Raw genomic sequence first — 27,965 nt, forward strand, 5'->3', positions numbered from 1 at the left:
TCACCGACCCTCTCCGTTCCACCTCTGGTTCTCCGGTACGAGGCTGTGTTCCCCTCGCTCCAGCTCTCTCCTCAGGTTGGTGTGTTTGGCTCCAGCCTCTGAGCTCCTCTGCTGCCGATGCTCCACGAGCTTCAGCCTGGCACTGAAGCTCGCCGGGCCCTGAAAACACACACACACACACACACACACACACACACACACACACACACACACACAAGTTTCATTTTATTCCTATCCAGACTGCACAAAGACGCTCCGGAGGAAGGTCGCAGGGTGGATCTGTAGCTTTGGAGTGTTTTCAGCAGCGTTCCAGGAGCCGTTTATTGATCGTGAGGGTTTTGTGTGCAGAACATGAGGTAATGTTGCAGATATTCTCATATCCACTCACACATTCACAGTCTTTCTATTTCTATTGTTTTCTGTTTTCCTTCCATTGATCACACGTCGTCTGCACGCATGCATCTACTGTTGTATCGTCTTTTCCTACTCTGTCAGTCACATCTAATACTACTGTAGGTTTTCCTGTGGTACCGTAGCAGCATTCTGTTGTCCTGCAGCGACACCTAGTGGTCCTAAATGACAGAAGTGCTGAAACAATGTTGTTTGCATGTAGGGCCTCTAGTTGGTGCTGTTCCATTTTTTTATAATAAAACTATACAAACCTGCATGCGCAGAACAACATGCAATAAATGGAATGGTCGGGAGCGTTTTCAAAAAATTGTTTTTCAGTGAGTCCGAGCTGCGTTGTCAATTCAACGAAAGCGACGTGTTTATTTTTTTAGTTAAAGTGAATGAATGGAGAGCTGAGCCTCGTGGAGGAGGTTCTCATCCATCTCAGAGTGGTACAGAAAATAAATCTGATTGTAAGAAAAGAAAAATTGGAGAAAAATAAAAGCACAAAATGAGAGATTAGTGACCATAAGGTCAAAATTTTTGAGGCACAACACAGAAAACGTTATGAAAAGGTTGTGCTGATCCAGCTGATTAAACAATAACAGCAGCAGATCCTCACCGTCTTCTTAAGCCTGGAAGATTTTGTACATTAAAGGCTAAACATGTACTATTGTTTTGACGAGCCCTCAGTCCAGCGGGACCATCGTGCTGCAGACGGCGTTTAATCGCCGGTCTGCACAGGCTGGATTCACACCGGGACGTTTAGAGGTTGAATGGAGAGCAGCACCTCCCTGCTGCCTCCCTCCTCGGAAACACCATGTGGGGGCAGAGACAACGCCTCTGGGGGCCGAAACAAAGCAGGCCTGCATGCAGCTCAGCACATTTACTCTCATTAGGTTATTAACGGTGCGTGTACTGACATAAAGGGCAACGCTCAAATCTTATTGGAGCAGAAATTTACCTAAAAAAGCTTCTAATCCTTTTGTGTTACAGAAAATAACTGCTAGATTTATGATAATCCTGTCATGTTCCTCTTAACGTACTGTACCAAGATTTTCTTTCTACTTGTTGTGCCTGTCTTTGTTCCGTGCAGCAGCAGCATTGACCCAATTTCCCCGTGTGGTCATTAAAATTGAATCAAAGTTGCCCTGCCTGAGTCCGGTGGAGGCAGGGCGAGGGGTCCCCCGAGGCCGGCCCCTCGCCATGAGGCCCTGACGTCATTGCAGGCACCGAACAGGCGGCTCTCAGGTTCATCTCTACTGCCAGGTCTATGGAAAGGTCTTACTTTAAATGTTCCTCAGCATTAGTAGATTAAACAAAGTGATATAATCACACACACACGGAAACCTGGTGGCGGGGTGTGACGGAGGGTGGTGGGTGCAGAGGGTGGAGGGAGTAAAGGGGGTGGGGCAGTCGGGGGAGGGGAGGACTTCACTCTGTCTTTTATTCCCCCAAGCAGATTTCCTTTCAACTGTACAGCAGATCGATGCAATACGAGTTAAATACCAAAAAGCCGAACTCACTAGCGATTTGCGAAGGCCATGCATTGTTTCAAATCGCCTCCACACAGGTCGGTCCCGACCTTTAACCTCTCAAATGGAATCAAAGTAAGCCCAGCACCTGTTTGCCAGCGCCTGCTCTTTTCTGCATCCTCTGCACATTCTCGATCTCATAGACCTTGATCTCGTAGGCCTCCGGGATCCCCCTGTCCACCCAGCGGGGCCGCGGACCGCCGGACGAGCGCCTCGGGGCCGTGGGCGCGTCGCGGGACGGGCGGCGCTGGTGACCACCTACAGCGGGAGGAGGCGTGCAGTGAAATGAGCGGAGGGCCGAACGAGTCTCATCCAAGCCGGCGGCTCGCCGAGCCGTCGGTTTGGCACCGGGGAGCAGCACAGATATGCTGAAATGACATTTGCATCGGGGCCTCAACTGCTGGTAATCCAGTATTTATGAGGAGCTACATTAGAGAGCGATCCGTGGAGGCCCGTGTCCTCGGGTGGCCTCCCACTCTCAAGCTATGTGCGTGTCTGCAAACAGGCAAAACAGTCTGTTCTCTGCAAAGCAGCTGACTTATTATTCCAGCTTAAGATCAGAAACACAACAATTCTACCTGTTTGTATGAAGCATATATATCATACCTTCACACCGGCCTGCTATAGCGGAGATATCTGGGTTTAGCTGGTGTGCATACACGTCTTTCTAACCTCCTGTGTCACCCAGACACTGTTTCTCTGCATTTCCGTGTCCATTATGAAGTGAAGTGGTGAGGTTCATGTATTAATGATGCTGCTTCCTACACAATCAGGCTCTTATTGGTGATAAGGAAAGTAGGTCTGACTGGATTGTACAGATGTGTGTCATCTCTAATTAATGTCACATTAATATGTTATGTGGCCAGAATACAGGGCATAAATATCAGGGTGGAGGTGTGCTTCATGTGAAGGAAGTGCTCCGTATTTGAAAAAGAACTGATTCTGAAGGTTATTTTGTCACAGGGAAACAAAGAACAGCTGGAAAACAGTTTATTCAGTGAGTCAGTCAGTTAGTAAGTTAGACTAAGAAGTGCCTATTTTTTTATTTTTGAATAAATATGCAACTCGCTAAATGTATATAGTAAATACATTACCTGTTGGATACTTCTAATTTCCTCAAGTAAATATATTTCTCTTCCCTTTCTTGGAGTTAATTAAAATCCATAGCTTTAACTCTTTTCAGACTGAATTAGGTGTATATTTTGAGTATCTATTGGTTACTATTTTAATCCTGAGGATCAGTCAGAAAGTGCCTGATTAGTTCACATAAGTCTGCTGATGAGATTTGTTGATCATAAAAACTCAGCAAAGTCATACTAAGAAATGATAATTGTCTGGAGTTCAAAAATAAACAACCTGCCAAATTCGGAAAGTTGCTGCTCGGTGTTTGAAGGCGGCTGAAGACTGAGGTGCATGTAGAATATGAACAGCAATTAGCTGCCTCATCTCCTTTTCAGTTAAGGTAATTTATTGGGATTGACAGTGTGCAGTGCAACAAAACTTAACAAGAATAAATTCGGCTTTTGTGCATAAATTTGGTAACAAAGCACAGGGTTAGTGTAGCTTAAAAACGAAGGAAAGAGACATGTAGCAACAACATGAAATACAAGACAGGGTTCAGACAAGGTTACACATTTAGCACAAATCAACCTAAAATATACAATCAAATGCTTGAAAACATCCATTCCTGCTCTTATCTGATTTGGTTAACTATCCTCATGCCTAGTGCTCAGCATATAGATTAAAGGGTTTGGATCTTTACAAAAGGAAACTTAGTCCAGTTCAGTTCACAACGGGCCGTGTAATCCAGGTGTTTTACCTGCGTTACCCCTCCTCCGAGAGGACCGGCTGCTGCGAGCCGCACTGAGGGAGCCGCTCCGCTCGCTGACCGAGTCCCTGTTGGAGGCGCCGCTGCCGGTGGCCTCGCTGCTGTCCCTCACCATGCTGCCGTAGCCGCTGCTCACCAGACTGTCCCTGTTGGAGAAGTGCAGCGACGTCTTGCCCATGGCCGGCGGCAGCTCGCCGCTCAGCACGCTGGTGGTGTCGCTGGCGTGCCCGCTCATGTGGTCGGGCATGCGCGGGGCCGTCACCTGGCTGTACGGGGAGGGGAAGGAGGCCGCGTGGTCCAGCCCTCCGCCTGAAGTGGGGCCGCAAGACCTTTCCTTCAGGAGGTCTGAGAACCGGCCGTTCACGAAGCCCTGGATGGCAGACTTGGTGGACGAGCACGTGGAGCTCTGGCTGGGAGTCCGACTGACGGAGCGGAAGGACCGAGGAGGGGACGAGGAGAAGAAGAGGAGAGGTCCGCTCGAAGCTGACCGCCTGACCGTCCGGGGAGAGGCTGGCGCTGCGGTTGATGGACTGCTGCAGGTTTTGTGGGACAGGCTGAGGTTCTTGATGCTCGGGGCAGACAGTCGACGGACTTTCGGCGTCGATATCTTCAGTTTACCAACAGCAGAGAGCTTGGAGTGGCTGTGTCTGGAGGACTGAGAGGAGGGCTTCTCTGACGGGAAGAAGTGATGGCTCTGATCGGACCGAGGGTTTTTCCTGGGGCTCCTGCTGGCCCTCGGAAAGGTACTGTCTCCCTCACTGCTCCCTTTATACCGCGTCCTACCGGCCCCTTCCAGGCTTCCCTTAGAGCTTCCCTTGGAGCTCATCGATGTGTTGCTGCTGCCTCTTTCAAGTCTGGCTGGAAAGTCTCTCGGGATCCTCCCAAGGGAATTAGTCCGACATGCCAGCTGCTCCAGTTTGGAACTGAAAAGCTTGCCGCTGTCGTCACCAGGTGACTTCTGCCTTCTGTTTGTGTGATCGTGTTTCATAGCTGCACTGGAGTTCTCAAACAAAGACCCGACACATTTCTTTGAAAGGTGACTCGAGTCCTGCTTGAACTCGGAGCCATATTTTCGAGGAGAGGCGCCGTGGAGGGTGTGGTTTGCCGGGGAGTGCAGTTTTCCCTGCCTCCTCTCCAGAGTCGCCCCGGGGCTGCAGGCACTGAATGATGTCACCCCCCTTGAGTCTCTGCGGTCGCTGGTCATGTGACCGCGGGAGTAGTGGTCCTGGTGGTTGGCGTCCTGCCAGGCCCGTGGTAAACTGCCTGTTATAGAGGAAGCCGTAGTGGTTTCTTGGCAACCAGGTGAAACACCAGATCTCTTGGGGATACTCCCGACATGTCTGCAAACGGCCTCTCCCCCCTCCGAGACCGCCGGGCTGCTAGTGGAGTAAACATGCTCGCCGTCTCTGAGGTGAGTCCTGTCAGTTTTATGTGGTCTCTTTTCACACATTTTGTTCTCCGGAGGTTTGGAGCACAAATCCTCCAGGATGGACGAGTTATATATCATTTGGACTTTAGATGGGTAGCATGATTTGTCCAACTTTTTGACATTTGTCTCAGAAGACAACTCCGAACTCCTCTTCTCGGGAAATTCCCGTCTTTCGAGTGATCTGTGTTATTTCTCTGGGGCTCAGGCACAGACTTGACTCGTACAGAGGTTTCATGAGGAATTTCTTTTCTTTTAGCACCATTGAATTCACATTCCACATCTGTATCAATCAACATGGGGTTTATAAACGAAGGCAGGAATCCTCTTTCCCTTCTTGGTTGATATTTTGGGCTTTCGCTCGTTTCAGGCTGAACACCTGTCTTCTTTGTTATATCAGAGCAACCTGCAGCTGCGGATTCTTCACTGACGTTACTGATGATCCTGATCGGCTGTGAGCTGCTTGAGGCTTGAACTTGCCCCTGTGGCTGAGCGGGATCTCTGATGCAAATGATATTTCCCCCTGCGCTCACCTCGTTCATATGCCTCCGCTGATGGTCACTTCCTCCACCATCGAGGAAGACGAGTTCGTCTTGACCTTTCTGGTCCAGCGGCTGTTGAACAGTCACTGTGATCGTGGCTTTCATTTCCTTGACGTCCGGGCGGGGCGATTATGCAAGACATCGCCCAGTATGACGCTCTTAGCCATGGAGTGCGACGAGGTGCAAGAGGAGGACGGAGAAATGGGACAGCTCTTGCCGATGGGTGAGGCTCTTTTGTCCGGTTTGGGCCAGTCGGCGGCCTCAGCATTCTGCTGTTCTCTGAGGGCTGATGAGAAACCTGGCCTTGGCTGTCCACTTCAAAGTCCCGATCGTGACCTGATTTAAGAGTTCCAGCGTTGGGTACCTCAGACCGACGGGTCAGGTTGAGACTGACGGCTTGGTTTAGCAGTTCCTCGCTGGAACTGTTTGCGCTGCACTCCTCACAGTCGTACAGACCTGAGTCTTCTCTCTGAAAGCTGTCTCCAGGGAAGGCACCATCTGTTTGCTTCTCTCTGACGGTGGCCTGAGTGCAACCTGACCCCTGATTCAGCGACGTCTGTGGTGCTTCCGGCACCTCGGGCTCTCCCTGTGTCCCCGATTCCCTCCGGGGTTGAGGTTTGGTGGTGACGTTACAATACGAAGCACCACCTAAGGAAGACTTGAGGAGATCTATTGTCATCTCACTTCCATCAATACAACCCAGGCGCTCTTGAAGTTCAGCAAATGTGTCACACTTGAGGCAGTCCCTCTCAGGTTTCTTCCTGACGGCGCCGAGAAGGTCTGCATGCTCCTGGGTAGTCTCTTCTGTCTTCTTCTCTCCCTGCAGCTGGGGAATCCTCAAAAGCTCTTGGAGGAGAGCAGTGAACTCTGGATCTTCCAAGTCAGACTTGTTCGGATGCAACGACGGTATGATGGGCACGAACTCTGGTTGCGCCAGCCTGGGGGCTGTTTTGGAGTGAACCAGTCCGTCCAGGTCGATCTGGATGACTGTGTCACAGGACTGGTCACTGCTGGAGCGCTCATCCAGCTCGCCGCGCAGGCGGAAAGGACGAGTGTCGACGTCGACCTCGTCAGTGGAGTGGAAAGCGCGCAGGGACAACGATGGCGGTCCTCTCTTTTCTCTGGTCAAACTCCTCCCGCAAGGGGAACATGAGGTGGATTGCTGTGAGACACAGATCATTTTTATTAGAGATGGCACAGCACGGCCCTCAAAACCCAAAACATCAATCAGCAAGTTCAGTAATCAAATAGTCTGCTGTAAACTAACTGGAGTCACAAAACTCTGACCTACATCAAACTGCACAAGCATCCTGGGGACTATTTTAGTATTTCAGAGATCTGCTTTTCCGCTAATTCAAGGGCATTGTCTCTGGGCACAATACGGAGATATCATCAAAAAAAAACTAATTAAAGTGGCATTTCCTGTTCTTCTAGCGGGCCATGTGCCCTGTGTCCTGCTTTAGAAGGTGGACAAGACAGTTTTCTCCACACAGAAGGTAGATCTGCTTCTGCATGGATTGAAAGCATTGGCTTGAGCTCAGGAATGAGAAGGATGCTTTGTGACAAATAAACTATTACTGTGGGACAGATTATCTGTCTGCACGTGTTGTGTTTTTCTTTCAGGTCTATTACAGCTCTATCTACAGGTCCAACTCAGTGATATCAGAATTCATTTTGTCCTATAACGTCCAGCAGAGAGTTCTTGAGACTCATGCACGTAAGACCCTTATTTGAATATTCCTGTTTGAGCGGGATGTCAGAGATGGTCAGTCAGTCAAAAAAACACATGCAGAATGAAAGTACACCTTTGCAGAGCATGCAGTTTAGCACACCATAGACAGGATCTCAGTCAATCTGGCAAATTGTGTATCAACCACACAGGCACAGATGACCTGAAGTATATTAGAGGCAAGTGAGTCAGTCTGACATGAGAGAAAAATACATTTGCTTCGGTGGAAGACAGGGACCTGAGAGTCTGTTTGAAGTTGATGAATTTGACAACACGGCTGGACACGTGTCGTACCTTCGTTCTTTTCTGCGTCCGGCGAATGCGAGACGCCAGCTGTATGATGGAGAAGGTCTCTGGAAGGTGTCTGAATGAGTCGACGACGTCAGCCATCACTGCAATGTGGCAATTAGCATGACCCAAGGACTCTCGAAGGAGCATCGCCAGCTTACTGCCCCTACTGCAAAAACAAGACAAACGCAAAGCAGTTCGTCAATACGCTCGACTGGAGTCCTCAGTGTAGGCTTTTAATTCTCATAAATGTAAAAAAACCAAGAAGAAAGTCAACTTCCTATCACTGTCAAAGTGCTATAACAGATTAGTTCATTATATGACTTCTTGCCATTTCCACTGTTTTGAAGGACAAGCCGAGCTACTCCGTGTTCTTACTTGCTGGGGGTGGTTTTATATCCATTCAGAAGGGAGAGGACGATGGGTCCCAGTTCAGCATGAGGAGGTTTGTTCTTGTTCACGCCCCTCAGACCACTGCACACATCGATCAGGGTCAATTTCGTGGAGCCGCGGGAGCCTGAGGTTTGGAAATCAAGAAGAAGACAAGAGTGTTTGAGTGTTCGGTAAATGAGCGAGTGAAGAACGCGGCGTTTTTCCACCCTGACCTTTCCCGATGGTGCTGCTCTCTGTGCGCGGCGGCTGGACGTGGAGGGTGAAGAACATGACGGAGCTGTGGGACAGGTACGTCACGAAGTCGCTGCGGCGCCGCGCCGCAATGGCGGCGGTCCAGGAGGAGGCGGCCCGCTCGGCGGTGGGGGCCTTCACACGGTTGTGGTTACGCAGCTGAGGAGTGAGAATACGACGGACGCTTTAAGAAGAGTGTCCCAGTCAAGAGACGTTTTCATGTCTTGGCACCAAGAAATGCTAATGCTGCAGCTATTGGATCAAAATCCTTGAGTGGAGTTTGCATGTTCTCCCCATATGTGCATGGGTTTCCTCCTGGCACTCCGCTCACACAGCAGATTGCTTCTCCTTAAGTGTGAGGAGTGGAAAGAGTGGCACAGCTCCACTAACGACACCCCGCTGGGCGGGTAATGAACGGCGAGCCGTGTGAGCGAGGTGCACGGCTGTAATGTGATTACACCTGGTTTATAAAGTGGTCTAATCGGGTTTAATCGCTTATCTGTTCCGACGCAGAGGAAACTGTTAAGCAGACAGTCTAAATACTCCGGGCATACGTTGTGTCACATCTGAAGAGCAGGAACGAAACGACATGTGGCGCTTTTCACGCTGCATAATTCATGACGGACATCCTGGCAGTCGAAACAGAAACTGGACTGAGCAATGTGTCGAAAATACGACAAAGACAATGTAGACGACACCAGGTGTTAAAGACTAATTACCAATTCACGAAATATAACAGCATTTTTTTTTTTTTATTTGATGGCAACAAGATTAGCAACAAAGACGGGTCTATGAGATTGTGATGAAATGCATCCCCACATTTTCAATTTTGTTAGAGAACGTCCATAAAATACCACTGTGATTGTAGTTTAAACTCTTTGCCAACAACGCCGAGCCAAAAACATGTCAGCGATCAGCAGTAAAAACATCTCCCTGAGCACTTGGGTTTCTAGATTTGCAATAGTTCTGCTTCCAAAGATTGATGAGGATGTACATAATCAGGCCAGCAGGAATAATTCAATCATGGTTTTAATGCTCAACAAGCAATCATCCATCGATGTGGGTCAGTGGATCGTTGACGGAAGCACTCTAACAAGCCTCTTACTCCCACAGAGCGGCGTCTCTCCTCCTACCTGTATCCCGCTGACCGGGTCCTCTTGGATCTTGACGTGGGCCTTGGGGCTGTCCTGCGCGCCGCCTGCCGAGGGGCCGACCTCGCCCAGCAGGTCCCTCAGCGTGTCCTCGTCCCCGCTGCACAGCTCCATGGCCGACACCGACACCGTCAGGTCGGTCCAGGTCTTCTCCCTGCGCCGCTCGATGGCGCTGTAGAGCCAGGAGATGGCACAGGGGATCAGACCCAGCTTCTGGAGGCTCTCGCTGCTGCCCACCATGCTGGACCAGGACCCTGGGGGGGGGGGGGGGGGCACAGAGCACAGACACAGCTCCAACACTTAGCACTGCAGCCTCTGCAGGAGAGGAATTAGCATATCCTCCTGTCATTTTGACCCACTGGCGGAGGCAGAAATGGCTGCAGAGCTTTCCAAAATGCTAATTCATCCCACTTAAAGATGGCGGGACGGCGCTCTCCCCGGGGACGGTCCTGATGTCTGAACATTGGCGCTCATTCATTAAGTCAAGCACCACATTCAGAGCCCGCTCTGTGCAAACATTTCAGCTGATTGTAAAGCTGACATCAGCCAATTTCTGTAACGTACGGCAGGATAAAGCACTGAAGTGTCATAAACAGACTCATCCTCTGCTAAATCAAAGCACTTAAGCTGATCGGGTAGTGTCAACTTTCCTAAAAACGACCGCCGGGCTTCAATATTTAAAGATCCTCTTCAGGTTCATCGTTATCTTAACGTTTGAGTTTTGTAATTCACTTCAACAAGCGAGTGAATCCAAGTGGAATTATTCAGTATTTTGAATATTAAATCAGTAAATCTACGCAGACATGTGTATATTTTGCTTTCATCACTTTACTCTACTTCCCCTTCTGTATACATATTGAAGTAAATGCTTTAAATTACTCTTTACACTTGGATGCAGCCTGCATTTCACTTCCTGCATGCATAAAGCTCAATCTAGTTTAATTTAATCCGATCAATTCTAACTTTATGTTATTTATAATGTAAGAAATGTGAAGCTGTATTAATAAGATTTTTGACTTTTAACTTTAGACTCACACAACACAAATACAGTTCAGAAGCTTTGTGTTTCATCCCCAGTACTGAGGTAGAAGTGGGATCTGTAGACTGGACGGGAGAATGGAGTCCAGAGGTTTACAAACACAAACCAACATATAACATAAAGGAAACAAAAATAAGAAATGCAGGTTTTTAATGGTCTTCTGCCATGTTGCATCACCTCCTTGTGCACTTTTGCCCCACATTAGCTCAGAGTTATGGGCCTGTTTCACTCTCTCTGGTCTTATCCAAACTGTAATTGAATGAGGATAAGAGAATTGGTTTACTCCAATTAAAGCTGCCTGCCGTTACTGTGAAAGAATAGTATTCTGTGCAGGAGATTGATATCCTGCTGGCCGCGGGCCGCATGTCGTCTGTATCGGCCCACTAATTCAATCAGATTTACAGAGAGTGGCGTCATGCGAAAGAGCAGCTCCAAGGAGACCCTGTCCTTACCGTGTGTGTGTGTGTGTGTGTGTGTGTGTGTGTGTGTGTGTGAGAGAGAGAGAGGGTGTGTGTGTGTGTGTGTGTGTGTGTGTGAGAGTGTGTGTGTTTGCCACAAATCTATTAAACCCCTTCCCCAGCGCTAAGTGCAGGCTTCCATCTCTCTAATAGCGACATATTACAGTCCACTTTGTTTACAGTTTTGAGTCTTTCTGTGTCACATGTTCGGGAATGTAAAGCTTTTAAAGAACGAGAGAAAAAAAAAAGCAGGATGTGTGCTGTATTATTGATGAATCGGCTTTTATTGAGGAGTAACAGATAAGAGGTGACTGACTCAAAGGGAGAGATTTGTAGTGGCAACAAATTGCCGTCGCGGCGGTGCGAGCGGAGACTGGAGGGAGACAAATGGAGGCGGAGAGCGAGAGAACAAGGGATGTGAATTAAGATTGATGCGGAGCGGGAATGCAGACAGGCGGTTTAAGTGATAAAGACAGGGTAAATGATGGTGAGACGGAGCTGCAGGAGGAGGAGGGAGGGAGACGGATGGACTCCTGAGTACCCTCTCCCCCTCCAATCCTCCACGTCTTGAGATTCTAACCTGTGACCGTTAACTCACCCACGTCGGCGCTTCCCAGACCCAGAACGCAGCCGTCGCTGCCGCCGAGCACGCAGCGGATGACGTCAGCCAGGACGCCGGCGCTCACCTCGGCCTGGCCGGAGAGAGCAGAGGGCACCGAGCATCTCGTGATTCATCTGCGCTTTCAAACAGCGCAGATCCCCCCCCCGGGCGCAGATACTGTAAGCAGAGCTCGGGGAGAGCCGAGTGTAATTGATGGACTGTGTAATTGTGGTGGCTTTCCAGGCGATATCGGCTTTCAGGTCATCAAACAGACTGGAGCGAACCCACATCGACAGTCGAGCCTCCGTCGCTGGAGGAAAACACCACTTTCAGCATCCAGAGCTCCGGATTCTGCCGACGGAGACACAACCTGGCTGGACTCTTGAGGATAGGCGGCGTCGAAGCTGAAGGTCTTGAGCAGACCTTTCCCGTCGCGGCCCAGCGTCACGGCGCCGTACGGCTGGCTCTTGGCGACGGGTTCCACGATGGTGACCCTCTTCTTGGACGGGTCGATCCGGAGGACGGGGGGATGATGGCCGTGCGCCTCCGACAGTGAGGGACTCACCCTCAGCACCACTTTGACCTGCATGGCAAAGGAAGAAGGTTTCCAGCTGTTTAAACTGGAAGACCAGAGGCTGGAAAGCAACGATATTGCTTATATGGCAGGTGACTGACTACCAGAGGAAATGCTAACCAGAAAACAAAGGCATATAACTCAGCATCTAGGGTAATAAATACAGTAACTGTCCATGACTTAGCCTTTTGTCTATAAGCTACTTGGAGCTTACTGTTAAATACTTTTTCCCAGCATGCTGGTGCTTGTAGCAGGAAAGCACTGATTCAGATTATGGGAGCTGGATTATACTAAGAGCCTTTTCCAGAGAAAGCCCTGTTGTTTCACTCAGCCACCTATGCACAGGGCAGATGTTTATAAATCATTATTTATTGAAGGGGTGGATGCTGTTTTGGGATCATGCATGTTGTATGATCCGAGGCCCCGTCCCACGTCCCTTTAACTTTTGAGGGTGAAAACCAGCAGCGATTGGAAACTCATGAAAAAGGGATGAGATTTGAAGCAGCAAAACTCAAAAATATCTTTGTGGCACATTTAGCAAGTTTCTTTTAGTCTTTGTTGCCTTAAAACCATGCACATATTTCTTTCATATCGCGTAAAAAGGACTTCAAATACATGAGATGCTGAAATCCCGACCAACACATGCCGCCCAGACTGCGTGATCTGATTAGAGATACGAGTACACCAAAAACTGCATGACGGTGCTACATTTCCGCATGTCGTGACATTAATTCCTTAATGCATTTCTGCTACAGGAAGCCCGAGATTTAGAGGCTTCAAGCTCTTAAATCAAGTTACAGTCGGACTCCCAACAGCTATTTAACAAGGCCCGTCTGCGGCAAGACATGTCAACATGCCCCCCCACCAAAAGAAAAGAAGGCATATTAAGGTTTGTAAACCAATTAGAGCTCCAGCCTGACTGAGCACTGAGGTCTGCACGGTGGTAAGTAGCTGGATGTGCCGTGACATCCAATCGAAGGTGGTTTTTTTCGTGAAGCTGAGCAGGACCGGACTGCATTAGACCAGCATGACATCATGGACTGGGTCTGAAAGCCGAATCCGATCCGCCATAGCGTAGCCTCCCTCCCCTCATCGTCATGTCCATGCGTTATGCTCCGAAAAGACTCTCAAACTCTATCGAACATCTATTTATGAGGGTTAAATTATTCAGCAGATCCACTTAGGAGCTGTGAAAACCTTCCTCCTCGTATTCTCACACACTGAGCCGGTGTGGCCAGCAGCGGGGGTCTGCCCCGGCCCTCGTCTGTAACCCTAGACCCGGCCCGGGAGTCCATCTACGAGGCGGAGCGAGGGGCCGGCAGCCGTATCGATCGGCCCAGTTCCTCTCCCAAAGGAGGCCAGGAGAGGAGAGGGGAGGAACGAGATGGAGGCATTAGCGCCGCATTACGGTGCATCGAGAGGGAGAGATGATATGGGATCGCCTCCAAATTGACCGAGATCGCTCTGCTCCTCAGCACGAGGGGGGAAAACATCTTCACAGGTGCTGTTTGTGGGCAAGAATGGCGGTTCATTCACCAGTGTACAGCTATTCTGTGGTCATGTGTAAAACAAAGCAGCTTTTACCTGAATACAGTCACGAATGAGAAGGAGCTGCTTTATCAGGAATGTACAAACATTCTGTTGGTCACTTGATTGTTAAAGGTGCCTTAAGGAGTTTGCACGTTTTATGCGAAACAGCGCCCCCTGCAGACCTTGGGCGTAATGCAGCTCAGTGAAAAACTCGTGCCTGTGGCTCGCGTGCACGAAAGAGGGGAACTCATTCCTCGCTCTTTTAGTAGCGCTCAAGTAAGATTTAAGTTTCTTTTACCTGGTGGAGTCTGTGCTGGAGCTGTAGCAGTGCTAGAAGCCAGTCTTTTCTTACTTTCTGGAAGATCCTGCTCAGTTGTTGCTCATTAAGCATCTGGCCGAGTAATGGCAGACAAAACGAAACCCAACTAAATCAGGCCAGCTAGAGCGCACATTACGTCATTCCTTTCAAATTCTCCCCAAAAAAATTCTGGTGCCGACGTCTGCAACTTTCAAGTGACAATTTAGCGCTGTTAGCGGTACTTACAATGAATATGTCAGGGCACATTGTACACATCATTAAAGGGATGCTTCAACATTTTGCCATATTGGCCCATTTAGCGCAATTCCTTAGTCATTTCGAACAGCATACTTAATTTTTTTGTGAGGGCGAGCTGTTGTTTATTCAGAGGTGAGTCGGGGAAGGTTTTCGGGACGGACACAATGGAAGTGGATGGTATTTTTGGTTCCATCATCAACTCATCAAATACACAATCCAACAACCCCAAAACACTTTGGTGGACACGTTACAATCCGCACATTCACTACGCTGTGGAACACCAACAAATAATATTGTAGCGTTACGACACTGAAGCAAATACTGGGAACTACTTTTTCTTTTGAAATCACTACGCCCAGACGCCATGTTTAGTAAGTAGTTCTGTCTTAGCAATCTTTGCATAAACAACTCAATCTCGTAATTTTGCATTAATATTTCACAGCGTAGTGAATGTGCGGATTATAACGTGTCCACCAAAGTGTTTTGGGGTTGTTGGATTGTGTATTTGATGAGTTTGACGAGGGAAAGCAAAAATACCATTCACTTCCATTGTGTCCGTCCCAAAAACCTTCCCCGACTCGCCTCTGAATAAACAACAGCTCGCCCTCACAAAAAAAGTAAGTATGCTGTTCGAAATGACTAAGGAATTGCGCTAAAGGGGCCAATTTGCCAAAATGTTGAAGTATCGCTTTAAAAATGTGTAACATTTATGGTGGAAAATAAGTATTTTTAAAGTTGAAAAACTCCTTAATGCACCTTTAAATGATATGTGTTTATAGCACAAACACGGAAAACAATTACATTTTTTTCTGTTGGGCCACTAGTAGGTGCTGTTTCCTGTTTTGGCTGAAAACAAACATTAACGATGGTGACTCCACAGACCTTGGAATGAACATTACAGGCGATTGTTCACATTATCTAGAGCACAGATTGAGGTTGATTGTACTAGTTGGCTTGTTGCTGCTTAGATGCCGTGTCTGGACTAAGTTGCAGTGGAGCTTCACCTGCTCTCAGCAGCTCTGCGCTTGTTTTTTAACCCACAACAAATTTAACAAGCTCATGAAAATTCAATCGTATTATATTTTCCATAATGGTAATCAGTTCCTGGCATGCTGATGCCAGAATTGGAGGCGTTTTATAGTAAAACATGACTTTGTTATTCCCAGACATGGTGACACAGCTGCTGGTCTTCAGCCAGAGAGCTTCTCTGTCATCCCAACTCTCTGGAATTACATTTTGCACAAAGACTAATTGAAGCTCGTCGAGTGTGGCTGTTGGTTTCAGGAGGCTCCTTCAAACGTGACTGAGAACAGCGTCCTTTTGATTGATGAAAAGAGACGATCCACACATCCAGACATCACCTGCACATCAGTAATGTTCACAGACATTCAATAGCTGCAGATGATTGTACCTTAAAAGCGTCAGTATTGGCTTTAAACTCGATGATACAGACCAACGCTGAGTGTCAGATCCATGCCACAGATATCTTCTCTCATGCAAAACATGGATTTTAGATCAATGCTGAATAATCTGCTTCTCATTAAGAGATTATATTTCAGCTCAAGTGAATCCTGAAGCTTTTTCATCTGCACTATTTTCACACTGGTATCTTGATCTTGGTACTTATTGCTAGGGATAGACCGATATGGATTTTTTAGGGCTGATGCCGATTTTTTTTCTCATCGCCCTTAGCCGATGGCCAATTTTTTGCTTCGTCATTTTACATCAAAAAATGACACGATAAGAAATATTACAGGTCTCAAGCTTAAAATAAATATTATTGAAAAGTAAAAAATCATAACAGATTTGTTCAAGTTGACGCAACATACTTTAAAATGAACAAAAAGTGTTTGGTGCTTTTAATTATTCAAATATTGCCTATAATGCTTAAAAAATAAAAGAATACAAATATTTAGACATCATTAAAATGAAAAAGAAATCCACGTGCGTATGGGCCGATGCCAATACAAGTAAAAAACAAATATCAGCCCAATATATCGGCCGGCCAATGTATCGGTCTATCCTTAGTTTTATTGCTGTAGTTCACGGTGTTATTGTTGGAGTTCATGGTTATAATGCTGTAATTAGTGGTTTTAATGCAGGGGTATCATGCAAAATCCACTTTTCTGAGCTTTGTATAACGCTATAGTGTCATTTCCCCATTAAAAAGACGCATGGAGTTGTTTCCTGAACCATTCAGGCATATTTGAGCAATCCCTGAATCTCCCCCTTCCAGCCAAGTTGAGCGCTTGAACGCTCGGTGCTGCACAGCTCCGCCCATAATGCACAGCTCCGCCCCATCTATGACTTAGTCTGCACAGCTCCTCCTGCACAGCTTGCACTCCCTCGCCCCTGGGGAGGCTCTGAGGAGGGTGTGTCGCTAAGGTGAGGAGATTCTTAAAGAGACAGGAACTCATTTCCAGTTGTTTGAGGCAGCCTGATGCAGAGACAAATTTGATTTAAGTTGTTTTTGACACATGCAGCTTTCATCATCCAACTTTGGGCAAAGCTGTTGCTTGAGTGTGCTGTAGATTGATACTAAAGGGTTAAAAAACACGTAACACCCTCCCCCCTTTTAATGCTGTAGTTCCTGGTTTAATGCTGTAGTTACAAGTTTTAATGTATTGCATGTTACGTTAGTGTAATTACATGTGTGTTACAGTGTAATGACATGCGTGTAAAAGCGTACATGCGTGTTACAGCAAAAATTACATGGTTTTAAAGTGCAATTACATGCGTGTCACGTGTAATTACCTTCATTTTAAAGCTTAATTATATGCAGTTACAGCGAAATTGCATGTGCTTTAAAGCGTAATCGCATGAGTGTGACTGTGTAATTACATGGCTGTTACAGTGTAATTACATTCGTGTTACTGCATAATTACATGCGTGTTACTGCGTAATTACATGCGTGTTACCTTGTAATTGCATGCGTGTTACAGTGTAATTACATGGCTGTTACAGTGTAATTACATGCGTGTTGCAGTGTAATAACATGCGCGTTAAAGCGTAACTACATACGTTTTAAAGTGGAATTACATTCGTGTTACCATTTAATTACATGAGCGTTACAGCGTAATTTTATGTGTGTGGCAGCATAATTATATAGATTTTACAGTGTAATTACATGCATGTTACAGCATAATGATATGCGTTTTAAGGAGTAATTACATGCACGTTCCAGTTTAATTACATGCATTTTAAAGTGTGTGCACGCGTATCGGCCGATGCCGATGCAAGTAAAAAACTTAAATATCGGCCCGATATATCGGCCGGCCAATGTATCGATCTATCCTTACTTATTGCCTGCAGCTGCATTAACTGTCAAAGTTTTATATCGTCAGACTTTGGACCTACTTTGATGGACACACAAATGTACACTGAGTTTGCTAGCGAAAGTAAATATATTGTATGAATTCTGGGTCTGAGTCACTGCTTGCACAACATTTCAAATGAAACACTTTGGTTTTACAAAACTCAACAGATTACACTTTTACTTGAAAATATTTTGCAAACTGTAGTGTCGGTCACATGGTGGTGACGTCGGCACACGTCGGGTATTTGTAGGCGCTGCTGGACCTTGGGAATGATGGGAAATGTATGCAAGAATAAAGCCTCATTCACTGAAGTCACGCCGCTGTCTGGATCATCTTTGGGGATGTAATATTGGCGACGAGGATGGAGCTACCACTTATACCTCTTCCTCAGTTTCTCGCTCTGCCGGGTGAGCCGCCGATCCGCTGGGCCCGATGGTACGAGTCCTTCCAGACTTTTATTGCCGCCGCCAGGCTAGCCTACGCAAGCGAAGCGCGGCTACAGGCGCTCCTAATTCACAGCCTGGGAACCGAGGGACAGCGCATCTTCCGCACACTCGGACCGGCAAAGAAGTACAAGGACTGTGTTACTTTACTGGCAGAACATTTCGCGGCCCCACAGAGCGTGATCGTCCGGAGAATCGCTTTCCGGCAGCGCAGACAGAGACCAGGTGAGCCGGTACACCAGTATGTCATGGACCTCCGGTGTTTGGCTAGCCTCTGCAAATTCGATCATCTGGAAGACGAGTTCATTTGGATCAGTTGGCGGAGCATACATCCACCTGGTTTACCTAGGGCGGTTATGTAATAAGTAATTTTGTCATGTCACACTTCAACTTGGTTGTTTTTTGTGTTTTTTCAGGGGGGGTAAATGTGGTGTCGGTCACATGGTGGTGACGTCGGCACACGTCGGGTATTTGTAGGCGCTTTTGGACCTTGGGAATGATGGGAAATGTATGCAAGAATAAAGCCTCATTCATTGAAGTCACGCCGCCGTCTGGATCATCTTTGGGGATGTAATACAAACAACATTGTGAACAAATATTATTTGGCATCATTTGATGTTTTAAACACACTGACGGCTTGTTAGCCACATGTCTGACTTCTTCTGTGAAAAAAATGGCTGTAGCTTGGTCACAACACTGCCACCTAGTGTACAAGGAGGGAACCATTCCTTGACTCTTTTCATTGATTCCACCAGATACAGGAACAGAAAATGTTTGAACTTTCTTTTCATTTTTTTAATGGCCATACATCGCCTTGGTTCCAGTGTTACATTGCCACCATTTCGCTAACGTACAGTCGAAATCTGCAGCGCACAAACGATGTGTTTTCAATACATTAATCGACTCGCAATGTAGTGGCACACAGAAGTGAAATTACAGTAATAATAATTATGGATTTATTGATCGCGGGCGACCCAGAAGGGTCTTAAACTGCAGACTGTGAATGATGTGCTGAGCTGCTGTGTCACGGCTGGAAACACACTTTCACAGGCCTGAGTGGAAAACGTCTCGTGTATTTTCTATACCGCTCAAAACGTTAATATTTCCCTTTTCTGTGTTGTTTATTCCTCATCGCTGTGTGTGTGATGTCTCTGTATGTCCATGTGTCAGAATGTGAAGTGCACCTTTCCAACGTTGGGCAAGTCCTTGGTCCTGGTGGCAGCTTGCAGCAGGCAGGGGGGAACCGGCGGTGGGGTTTTCTGGATGGCGTCCCTGAAGCAGGTGGAGAGGCTGGAGGGAGCTGGATCCGAGGCCTGGCCCTTTTTCCTCAGAGTCAGGTTGAGCTTCTCGGCAGCCCTGTGGGAAAAGAGGCGGGGGGGGGGTTGCGTGTCAGAGCGCCGACGCCGGCGCTCGTGCTGTGCGGTCACAGGTTTCGGGTTCACCTCGCCAGGAAGGACATGGCGGCAGTGTTGGCGATGTTGACCACTCTGGAGATGTGTGGGATCTTGGAGCTGGCCTGGACGGTCCCCGCGTCTCCGAAGCTCAGCGCGGCATCATCCGCCGCCTGCCAGGGGAGAAAGCTCATCACAAAACACCCAAATCTGTAACTGCACCCCGGCAGCACCCGCTCCGAAAGAGGCTATTATCAGGGGGAATTACTCTGATGTGTGTGTGTGTGAGTAAGTAGGCCATCCATTGCTGAGAGGGGTTAAATATACACCATTAGTCATGGTATGGGTGTAGCTGGCTGCACTCAGAGTGTGAGGGATACATTGTGAAGGCTGCTCGGAGTCGAAGACGTGACTCAGAGTCCAGAGGCCGAAAAAAAAAGAAATACTCCTCAACAGTCACGCGGCTGTAGCTGGGAGGCGAGCGTCCGGCGCTCATTCATAACCGCACCGCGTCGCACGCAGCATGACCTGCGCGGCTCGCCGCGGGCCGCCCGGAGACAAGGAGGCCCGGCTCCGTCTCAGCGCAGGACGACCACGTCAGCCCCGCTCTCTTCGAACAACGTCCCGCCGTAAAGTGCCAATTAGTGCCAGAGGAGATCTTGGATGGAGGCCGGGAAAAAGAGGAGCTGAAGGTAGTCTGGGTAATGCACAGATACCCCCCCCCCCCCCCTCCTCCTCCTCCTCCTCCTCCTCCTCGCCTCACATCTTCAGCCATAACCTTTTTTTTTCATCCTGGCTTCCTCCTTCTCTCTGCTCTCATTTCTTGGCTCTCATACGTTCTCTTTTCTTCCCCTCCCTTCATCGTTTTGCCCGGCCACATTGAATGTCTCGTTTCTCAGAAAAGTGAAAAGCAGTGAAAGGAAAAAAAAACTGTCTTTTAAGAGGAAGAAACCTGCAGAACCAGGCTCAAGTGGAGAGTTTTCCTTATCTCCTTTCACTTCACACCAGCTTGCATTGATCTCCTCTCGAACTGGACCGGCTGCTTGATTCCCCGCTGTTGCATAATGCAGAATCATTTCATTTGCTAATAGGATGCAGAAATGTTATTGTTGCATTTAATTGGATGCGAGGATTGCGAGCAGCAGGTAATTATAATTGATGAAAGGATCTCCCGAGCCGGAGTGCTGATGAGGCTTCACGTCCCTGGGTTCCAGCTCTTCCTCCACACAGAAAGCTGACGGCCGCAGATAAACCAATCAACTTTTTTTTGAGCAATTTCCGAAACAATGATGTAATGCAGAAGCAGACAAAAAGTCCGGGCTGCTCACCGATTTTATCAGCCGGCTGATTAAGGTAGTGCAGGCGTCACAAAATGCTGACTCACTTAAAACGAGCTTCCTGTTGAAAGGATGTTAAATGTGACAGCGACCAGTGTGCATAAAGACCGAAGGGAATTCTGCATGTCTCTGCCAAAAAAAAAGAAAATAAAAGTCTCACCAGCTGAGAGGAGAGATTAGGTCTGAAGCTTCAAGTAGTAATGGAACTCATAATAGTACTCATATTCTGCTGCATTTTATCCCCAGCGGGGAAAATCGATAGCAGGATAACAAAACCTTTTTAAAAAATTCCCTTTGTTTAGTGCAGAGTGGAATGAGTACATTATGGTAAAGAAGGTTATGTTGACATGAAATTTCAACATTAAAGCGTTTTTAATAAAGCCTCCTGGTGCAAAATGCAGAGAAATGTCACAACACTAAGTCCTCTGTTCACAACATTTTGCAGCTTTTGTGCACGATGTTCATCAATAGAGGGAGTAAACTTTGACTGCAATATTAATACACATTACTGGAAAAGCAGATCAAATTGGATTTTCATTATTAGTTGTATAATTTGCAGAGAGATGCTCCTGTTAGCCTACCATGTCTGTTTTTGGTTGTTTTTTCACAAAAATTAACCAAACGGTAGATTTTTTTAGCACATATTGAACATATTCAATCTTATAATAGTCACACAGTTTTATCAGTCACTGTAGTTAGCTGGACATTTTCAATTCACAGCAGATAACCATACTGTTGTTATGTTTTGGTAATCTTCCCACCAAAACCTTTCTTTGTCCAACGCAAACTGTTCACTTTCAGGGAATCAGATGTTTGTGTTGCAGAATTGTCACATCAACTGGACAACACGACGTCCATCAAGGTTAAATACACCAGATGTAGGTTTCAGTCCGCTCGCTCACCTTGTGCAGATTTAGCAATAACCTTTTCATTATGGGCCGGGGAACGGAGGGGGTCAATCTGCCCGGCCTTCCATCTCGGTAATGCACACTTCACCAGCCGCGGCGCTGGACGCGACCGTCCCTGCTATTGATCACAAGTGCTTTTTGACTGGCTGCCTTTTATGATGGGCTAAATCATGACCCAATTCCATTCCATTAGCCGGAGTACTTCTGAGCGCCGCGCTCCGCCCTGAGATGGAAATAGGCTCTGATTGGGCCCCATGAATCACCGGGCGCGCCGACATGCGAGCCTCTAAAGGCGTGCATTACCTGCACTGCTCGTTAAAGAGGGGGGGGAGGGGTCACACACTCGGAGGTGTGTTCTGGGTGATTTAGTGTGTGGAGGAGGCTTTTAGGGGTACCTGATGGTGAGTGTGGCGGGCGACGCCGTCGGAGGTGGCCGCGGATTTGGAGGCCACCATCTGCTGCTGCTGCTCCACCCAGCGGTCCATATCGTGGCCGGCGGGCCTGGGTCCTCTCCGCCGGAGAGTCTGCGGGGTCCTCTGCGGCGTCCGGGGGCTCCGCGGGCCGTGAGGGCTGTAGGTGTGGCAGCGCGGCTGGTCCCTCGGCGCCCGGTCTCCGTGCCGGGCCTCCATGCCGGCGCCGGCCTGGAAGGGCGGCCTGGCCAGCGACTCGCCGCGGCTCATCGCCAGGTGGATGGCCTCCTGCTTCAGCTGATGCGGGGTGGTCCCGCAGGACCCGCACTCGCCCGGCTCCCGGTCCCGCCCGTGGACACGGAGGTTGTCGTGAAGAAAGGCCGACAGCTCGCTGAAGTCCTGCGACATTTCAGAAGACGTCTTTACTACATGACCACCCAGGGTTCAGGCATGGGACGCCTCCGTCTCTGGCGTGGCGTCGGGAGTATCGATTAGCACAACCTGCACAATCATGGAATGAGCAATTAAGACTCTATTTACCGTACCTTTACGACTGAGGGAAAATCCTATTAATGTTCATCCTCAATAAACTGTTCAATCAGAGTTTGTGGGAACGACTGATGTTTTCCTTCCATTCAGAATCACTGTATGGAAGTTAAACATGAATGTTCATTTACAACAGCTAACATTCCAACACATTTTCTCCATGTCTGACTTGATAATCTAAACCAAACACTAATCATGAAATCAGTTAGTAGCTTTAAAACTAAAGTTTCAGTGAGCCTCCAGTCTCCGGTATGCTAAAGCTCTGTTACCATTTAACTAAACTCCTGTTTATTGGTGGAGCAGAGCCTCATTGACCCTGAACAAACTGAGGCCCTGTTTATACGACAACGTTTCAAGTGAAAACGTACCGGTTTTTTAAAATTTTGTTTCAAAAAAGCACTGAAAACGATGAAGCCAAACACATGCGTGCAGAGAACAATATACCCTGTAAATCTTAGCAAGGCGAGAGCGATTCCAGGTACCAAGTCCCAGGAGGGTCTGGACCGGGAGTCAGGACAGTCTGGAGGAAAAGGCTGCAGAATCTCCACTGTTTTCATCTGTTTCCACAGAGATGGAGCATTTTCAAAAAGTTCCACCTTGAGAACCGTTTAGAGATGTAACGCTGTCGTGTCAACAAACTCCCAAAAAACAACAAAAGTTTTGTTTCCCCTTGAAAACCCTGCAATGTAAAGGAGCCTTCACTCCCTGACAGCAAATTAAAATGAGCCTGACTGTATGTGAAACCTTTCACCTTCAATCACAGCTGAATTCAGTACATCTACTTATCTTAGATATCTTTATTCAACTGTCACTTCCAAAACAAAAAATGCTTAAAAATGTAACTATCTGTATTTGTTTTTGCTTTACAGATGGATGGATTAAAGTACCGTATTTCACGTCATAAAGTTTGAATATTGATTCATATCGTGGCAACATAAACACGAGTAAAACGACATATGTGAAGAAAGCATTTAAAAATACTACTTTATTACAGCGGGGTGAGGGTTTGTAATTTCTTGTTCCCTGTCAATTGATAGAAGCTTTAATGGATTAAAAAGTCTGTGATCAAACATGAGTTTATCTTTAAAAGATGAATTTATTTTTAATAGTTCAGAAATTTCCTGCAGAAGCTGCAACATCCAGATTATAGAGCATCTTCCTCCCTCTAACATCCAGATTATAGAGCATCTTCCTCCTCTAACATCCAGATTATAGAGCATCTTCCTCCCTCTAACATCCGGATTATAGAGCATCTTCCTCCCTCTAACATCCAGATTATAGAGCATCTTCCTCCTCTAACATCCAGATTATAGAGCATCTTCCTCCTCTAACATCCAGATTATAGAGCATCTTCCTCCCTCTAACATCCAGATTATAGAGCATCTTCCTCCTCGAACATCCAGATTATAGAGCATCTTCCTCCTCTAACATCCGGATTATAGAGCATCTTCCTCCTCTAACATCCAGATTTCAGAACATCTTCCTCCTCTAACATCCGGATTATAGAGCATCTTCTCTCCATCTATACATCCAGATTATAGAGCATCTTCCTCCTCTAACATCCAGATTATAGAGCATCTTCCTCCCTCTAACATCCAGATTATAGAGCATCTTCCTCCTCGAACATCCAGATTATAGAGCATCTTCCTCTAACATCCGGATTATAGAGCATCTTCCTCCTCTAACATCCAGATTTCAGAACATCTTCCTCCTCTAACATCCGGATTATAGAGCATCTTCCTCCTCTAACATCCAGATTATAGAGCATCTTCCTCCTCTAACATCCAGATTATAGAGCATCTTCCTCCTCTAACATCCAGATTATAGAGCATCTTCCTCCCTCTAACATCCAGATTATAGAGCATCTTCCTCCTCGAACATCCAGATTATAGAGCATCTTCCTCCTCTAACATCCAGATTTCAGAACATCTTCCTCCTCTAACATCCGGATTATAGAGCATCTTCCTCCTCTAACATCCAGATTATAGAGCATCTTTCTCCCTAGTCTAACATCCAGATTATAGAGCATCTCCCTCCCTCCACCATCCATATAATAACGCATCTTCCTCCTCCTACCATCCAGATTATAGAGCATCTTCCTCCTCGAACATCCAGATTATAGAGCATCTTCCTCCCTCTAACATCCAGATTATAGAGCATCTTCCTCCCACTAACATCCAGATTATAGAGCATCTTCCTCCTCTAACATCCAGATTATAGAGCATCTTCCTCCCAGTAACTGCTGTGACTTCAGGTGAGCTTAATGAAGGAATCAGTTATTAAACTGACCCACACAGTGCTGGAATCTCAGCTCCTGTGCGTATAACTAGAACAAGGGGTGAATTAGGATTATCCCAGGACTTAGTTTACTTATTTAATGTTAGTATTCAACTATCCTCACCTATCAGGAAGTAACTGATTACTGTAATCCATTCATTTAACAATGGTTCCACAAACCTACTATTATTCCGTCCCTGGTTGCCTCTCCCCTTGAAAGTTTCCGGCACACTGCCAATGACCCTGGTTCTCCCGGTGGAGCACTACAGGAGCTTTCAACTGTTCAAACCAAGTCAGTCAAATCCCCCCTGCGCTGAGACTGCCAGTATTAATGTGTTCCTTCCATAAAACGATGTTAAGGGGTTACGCGCGTCTCGATATTAAGTAAATTCTTTCATCGGTCCCGTGCAGGCTGCAGCCGAGCTGCCCTCCATTTGACGAGGAGAGTGATGACAGATAAACAGACTGGAGAGAGGAGGAGGAGGAGGAGGTATCGCGCGGCGGCCAGACGGGAGGCTGGACTTTCCGTCCTAAAAAGATGATATCACACAGCCACGATGCTTTTGAGAAGTCATGCTTGGATCGATAAACCTGTGAGATTCAGGCTGGATTATCAGATTTCCACTGACCATGCCTGCAGCCACAGATATCCTCTCTCTCTCTTCTGTCTCTCTCTCTCTCTCTCTCTCTCTCTCTCGTCCCCATTCCACTTAGGAGGACTAAAATAAAAGCCGTCCCTCACTGGAGAGGACCGTGGAGATGACACATGGATGTAGGGATGAAATATTCATGTGCATTTAAAAGCCAGTGGTGCAGGAATGTCACTGCTTGGTTTCTGAGTGATGGATGCTGCTGGAGGGAGGTGTACAGACCTGCGCTCCCCTAAAAGGCAGCCCCGCCGGGGCTAATGCCCCCCATGCGGCCATTAAAACACCAGTTAAATGTCTTCAGCGCCGCGCTCGTCTGGACGAAAATGTGTCAAAAGGGGAAGCCTGGTTGATGAAGTCAAGTGTGTTGTTCATTTTACGATCTCCTATGATCACTCTCGTTTTAAAAAAAAGAAAAAAGAAAAAAGCTGAAATATTTATGTTTTGTTCTGCTGGTTTGCAACAAACACTGACATGCTGAATAATGAAAAAAGCTAATTTTACCATTTTTTTCTCCAAATAAACAGAAACTATAAATACGTAACTGATTACATCATATTCTCAATATCATAACATAATATTTAACAGATGGATATTAAGTGCTACAGTTGTATGAATACAACCATAAATGCTATGAAATCTCAAGTGTTTGGTTTAAGGGTAAAAAACGCAAAACGGAAAACTTTCATTGCGTTTTGGGCGTCCGTTTACACGATGATGCTGTCATTGAAAACACAGCTAATGGAGGAAAATGCTTGGGCTTGTAAGACACCATTTCTGATCGTGCTGCCACTGTGCAGGTGCACCAAGGACACAGCGCTTCTGCACATACATGAGATGGACGACTAACAACGGCCTCCAGAGTGGCATCTGATGTTCTCCTGGGACTTGTTTATTTTGTATTTGAAAATCACCTATGATAGCAGCCTAACTTGGTCATCGGTCCATATAAATGTGCATGTAATCTAAATTAGAGTTTTTATTGCATATTGTTCATATTTTCACTAAACTAATAACGACTGAAAATTACTACAACCTCAACATAAAACCGATTTTAATAAAGCCTTCTGGTGCAAAATCCAGTGAAATGCCTAAAACCTTCTCATGAAGCTGCTGTTACAATTTACTTAGTGATCTGGCGGACTGGACTGGAGCCTCTTATGGGCCACTGTTGGTCCACGGACCTTACCCTTAACACCAATGATTTAACTCAGCTACCAAATGATGTAATCTGACTGTGGTCCCTGAGCTGGGGTGAGTTTGATGCTCCTGATACAGAAGATGGATGCTGCGTTCATTTCACTCAAATCTGCTTTATTACCTTTTTTTTTTTTTTTTTTAAGAAATGCTTGCATAAAGAATATATAGAGAGAGATAAATCAATTTATTTCCTATTATTTAATAAATCCCACCCTTATCTATTGTACAAAACAGATAACAAGCTTATTTTTCTATCCACATTCTATATGCAAGCATTTTTAGCAAATAAGAATAATTGTATTTGACGGGAGTGAAGCAGGTTGAAGCCCCTCAGAGCCACTGACCTTGCAGGAGAAGTGATGGTGCACGGCCAGACTCAGCGCCTGCTTCTTCAGCGCCACCAGGCTGGCGGAGCACTTCTCGCAGCACGCAACTTTCCCGTCGGACCTCCCGGAGAAGAAGGGGTTCCCCGGCGGGGGGGCCCCGCGGCACAGCAGGCTCCCGCCGCCGAACGGCATGCTGCTCCGGATGCGGTCCCCCACGGACCCGGACAGGGTCTTGGAGGACGGGGCATCGTCCGCTCTCTGGCACATGTTGCGGGGCGGCGCGCCGTCCGGTGCGGGGCGCGCCTCGGGCTGCGCGCCTCCGCCCTCAGTGCGCCCGCTGGACGAGAAGCCCGGACCCCGCACTTGAGCGCGCTGAGAAGTGAAATCACCACACGGAGGATGTATGTGGGCTTTGGCCGAGGCAAATTAGATATCAATCGATGTGGACAACTGTAACCACACCCAGCTGCTTTTTGTTTTTTTCTTTTTTTTGTTTCTCCTCCTCGCGGAGCAACAAACCCCGCTCTCTAATAAAACTCCAAAACATGCAATCTCCCGCAAATGTCTCCGAATGTGTTGCCCGGGACGGATAAATCTGACTCACCCAGTGCGCTCCTCCGACCGAGGCAGGAAATCTCTCTCCTCTTCCAGTCAGAGATGACATGACAACTTGTTAATATTTAAAAAGATATCCGAACAAAGGCAGGGCGCATGTTTGAGGAGTTCAGCCGCTCCGGAGACGCGCAGTGGAAACAAGACGCTCATGATAGGACCAGGATAAATGCAGGAAAAAGCAACAAAGTGAGGGTCTGGAGAAGGACCGCGGAGGTGGGAGTGATGTTCAGCGGCTCGGAGGACAAGGGGAAGAGCGCAGAGCGCACAGAGCGCACTG

At 47.3% G+C, this 27,965-nt stretch overlaps 1 protein-coding gene across 1 annotated transcript; it reads right to left on the reverse strand.

The window, feature by feature from the left end:
• On the reverse strand, positions 1-27,869 carry LOC115402348 (kinesin-like protein KIF26B). The gene is given in 21 exon segments (XM_075410457.1): positions 1-159; positions 2,014-2,183; positions 3,745-4,216; positions 4,218-4,294; positions 4,297-5,338; positions 5,341-5,721; positions 5,724-5,756; positions 5,758-5,844; positions 5,847-5,995; positions 5,998-6,883; positions 7,745-7,904; positions 8,117-8,255; positions 8,344-8,521; positions 9,496-9,767; positions 11,609-11,702; positions 11,982-12,194; positions 19,216-19,387; positions 19,474-19,595; positions 22,063-22,476; positions 27,092-27,445; positions 27,678-27,869. Coding segments are annotated over 21 exon segments (5,634 nt in total). The 5' UTR covers positions 27,738-27,869.
• Positions 27,870-27,965: the final 96 nt, after the last annotated feature.

This window comes from Salarias fasciatus, chromosome 15 (assembly GCF_902148845.1).
Source record: "Salarias fasciatus chromosome 15, fSalaFa1.1, whole genome shotgun sequence".
NCBI classification, from domain to species: domain Eukaryota; kingdom Metazoa; phylum Chordata; class Actinopteri; order Blenniiformes; family Blenniidae; genus Salarias; species Salarias fasciatus.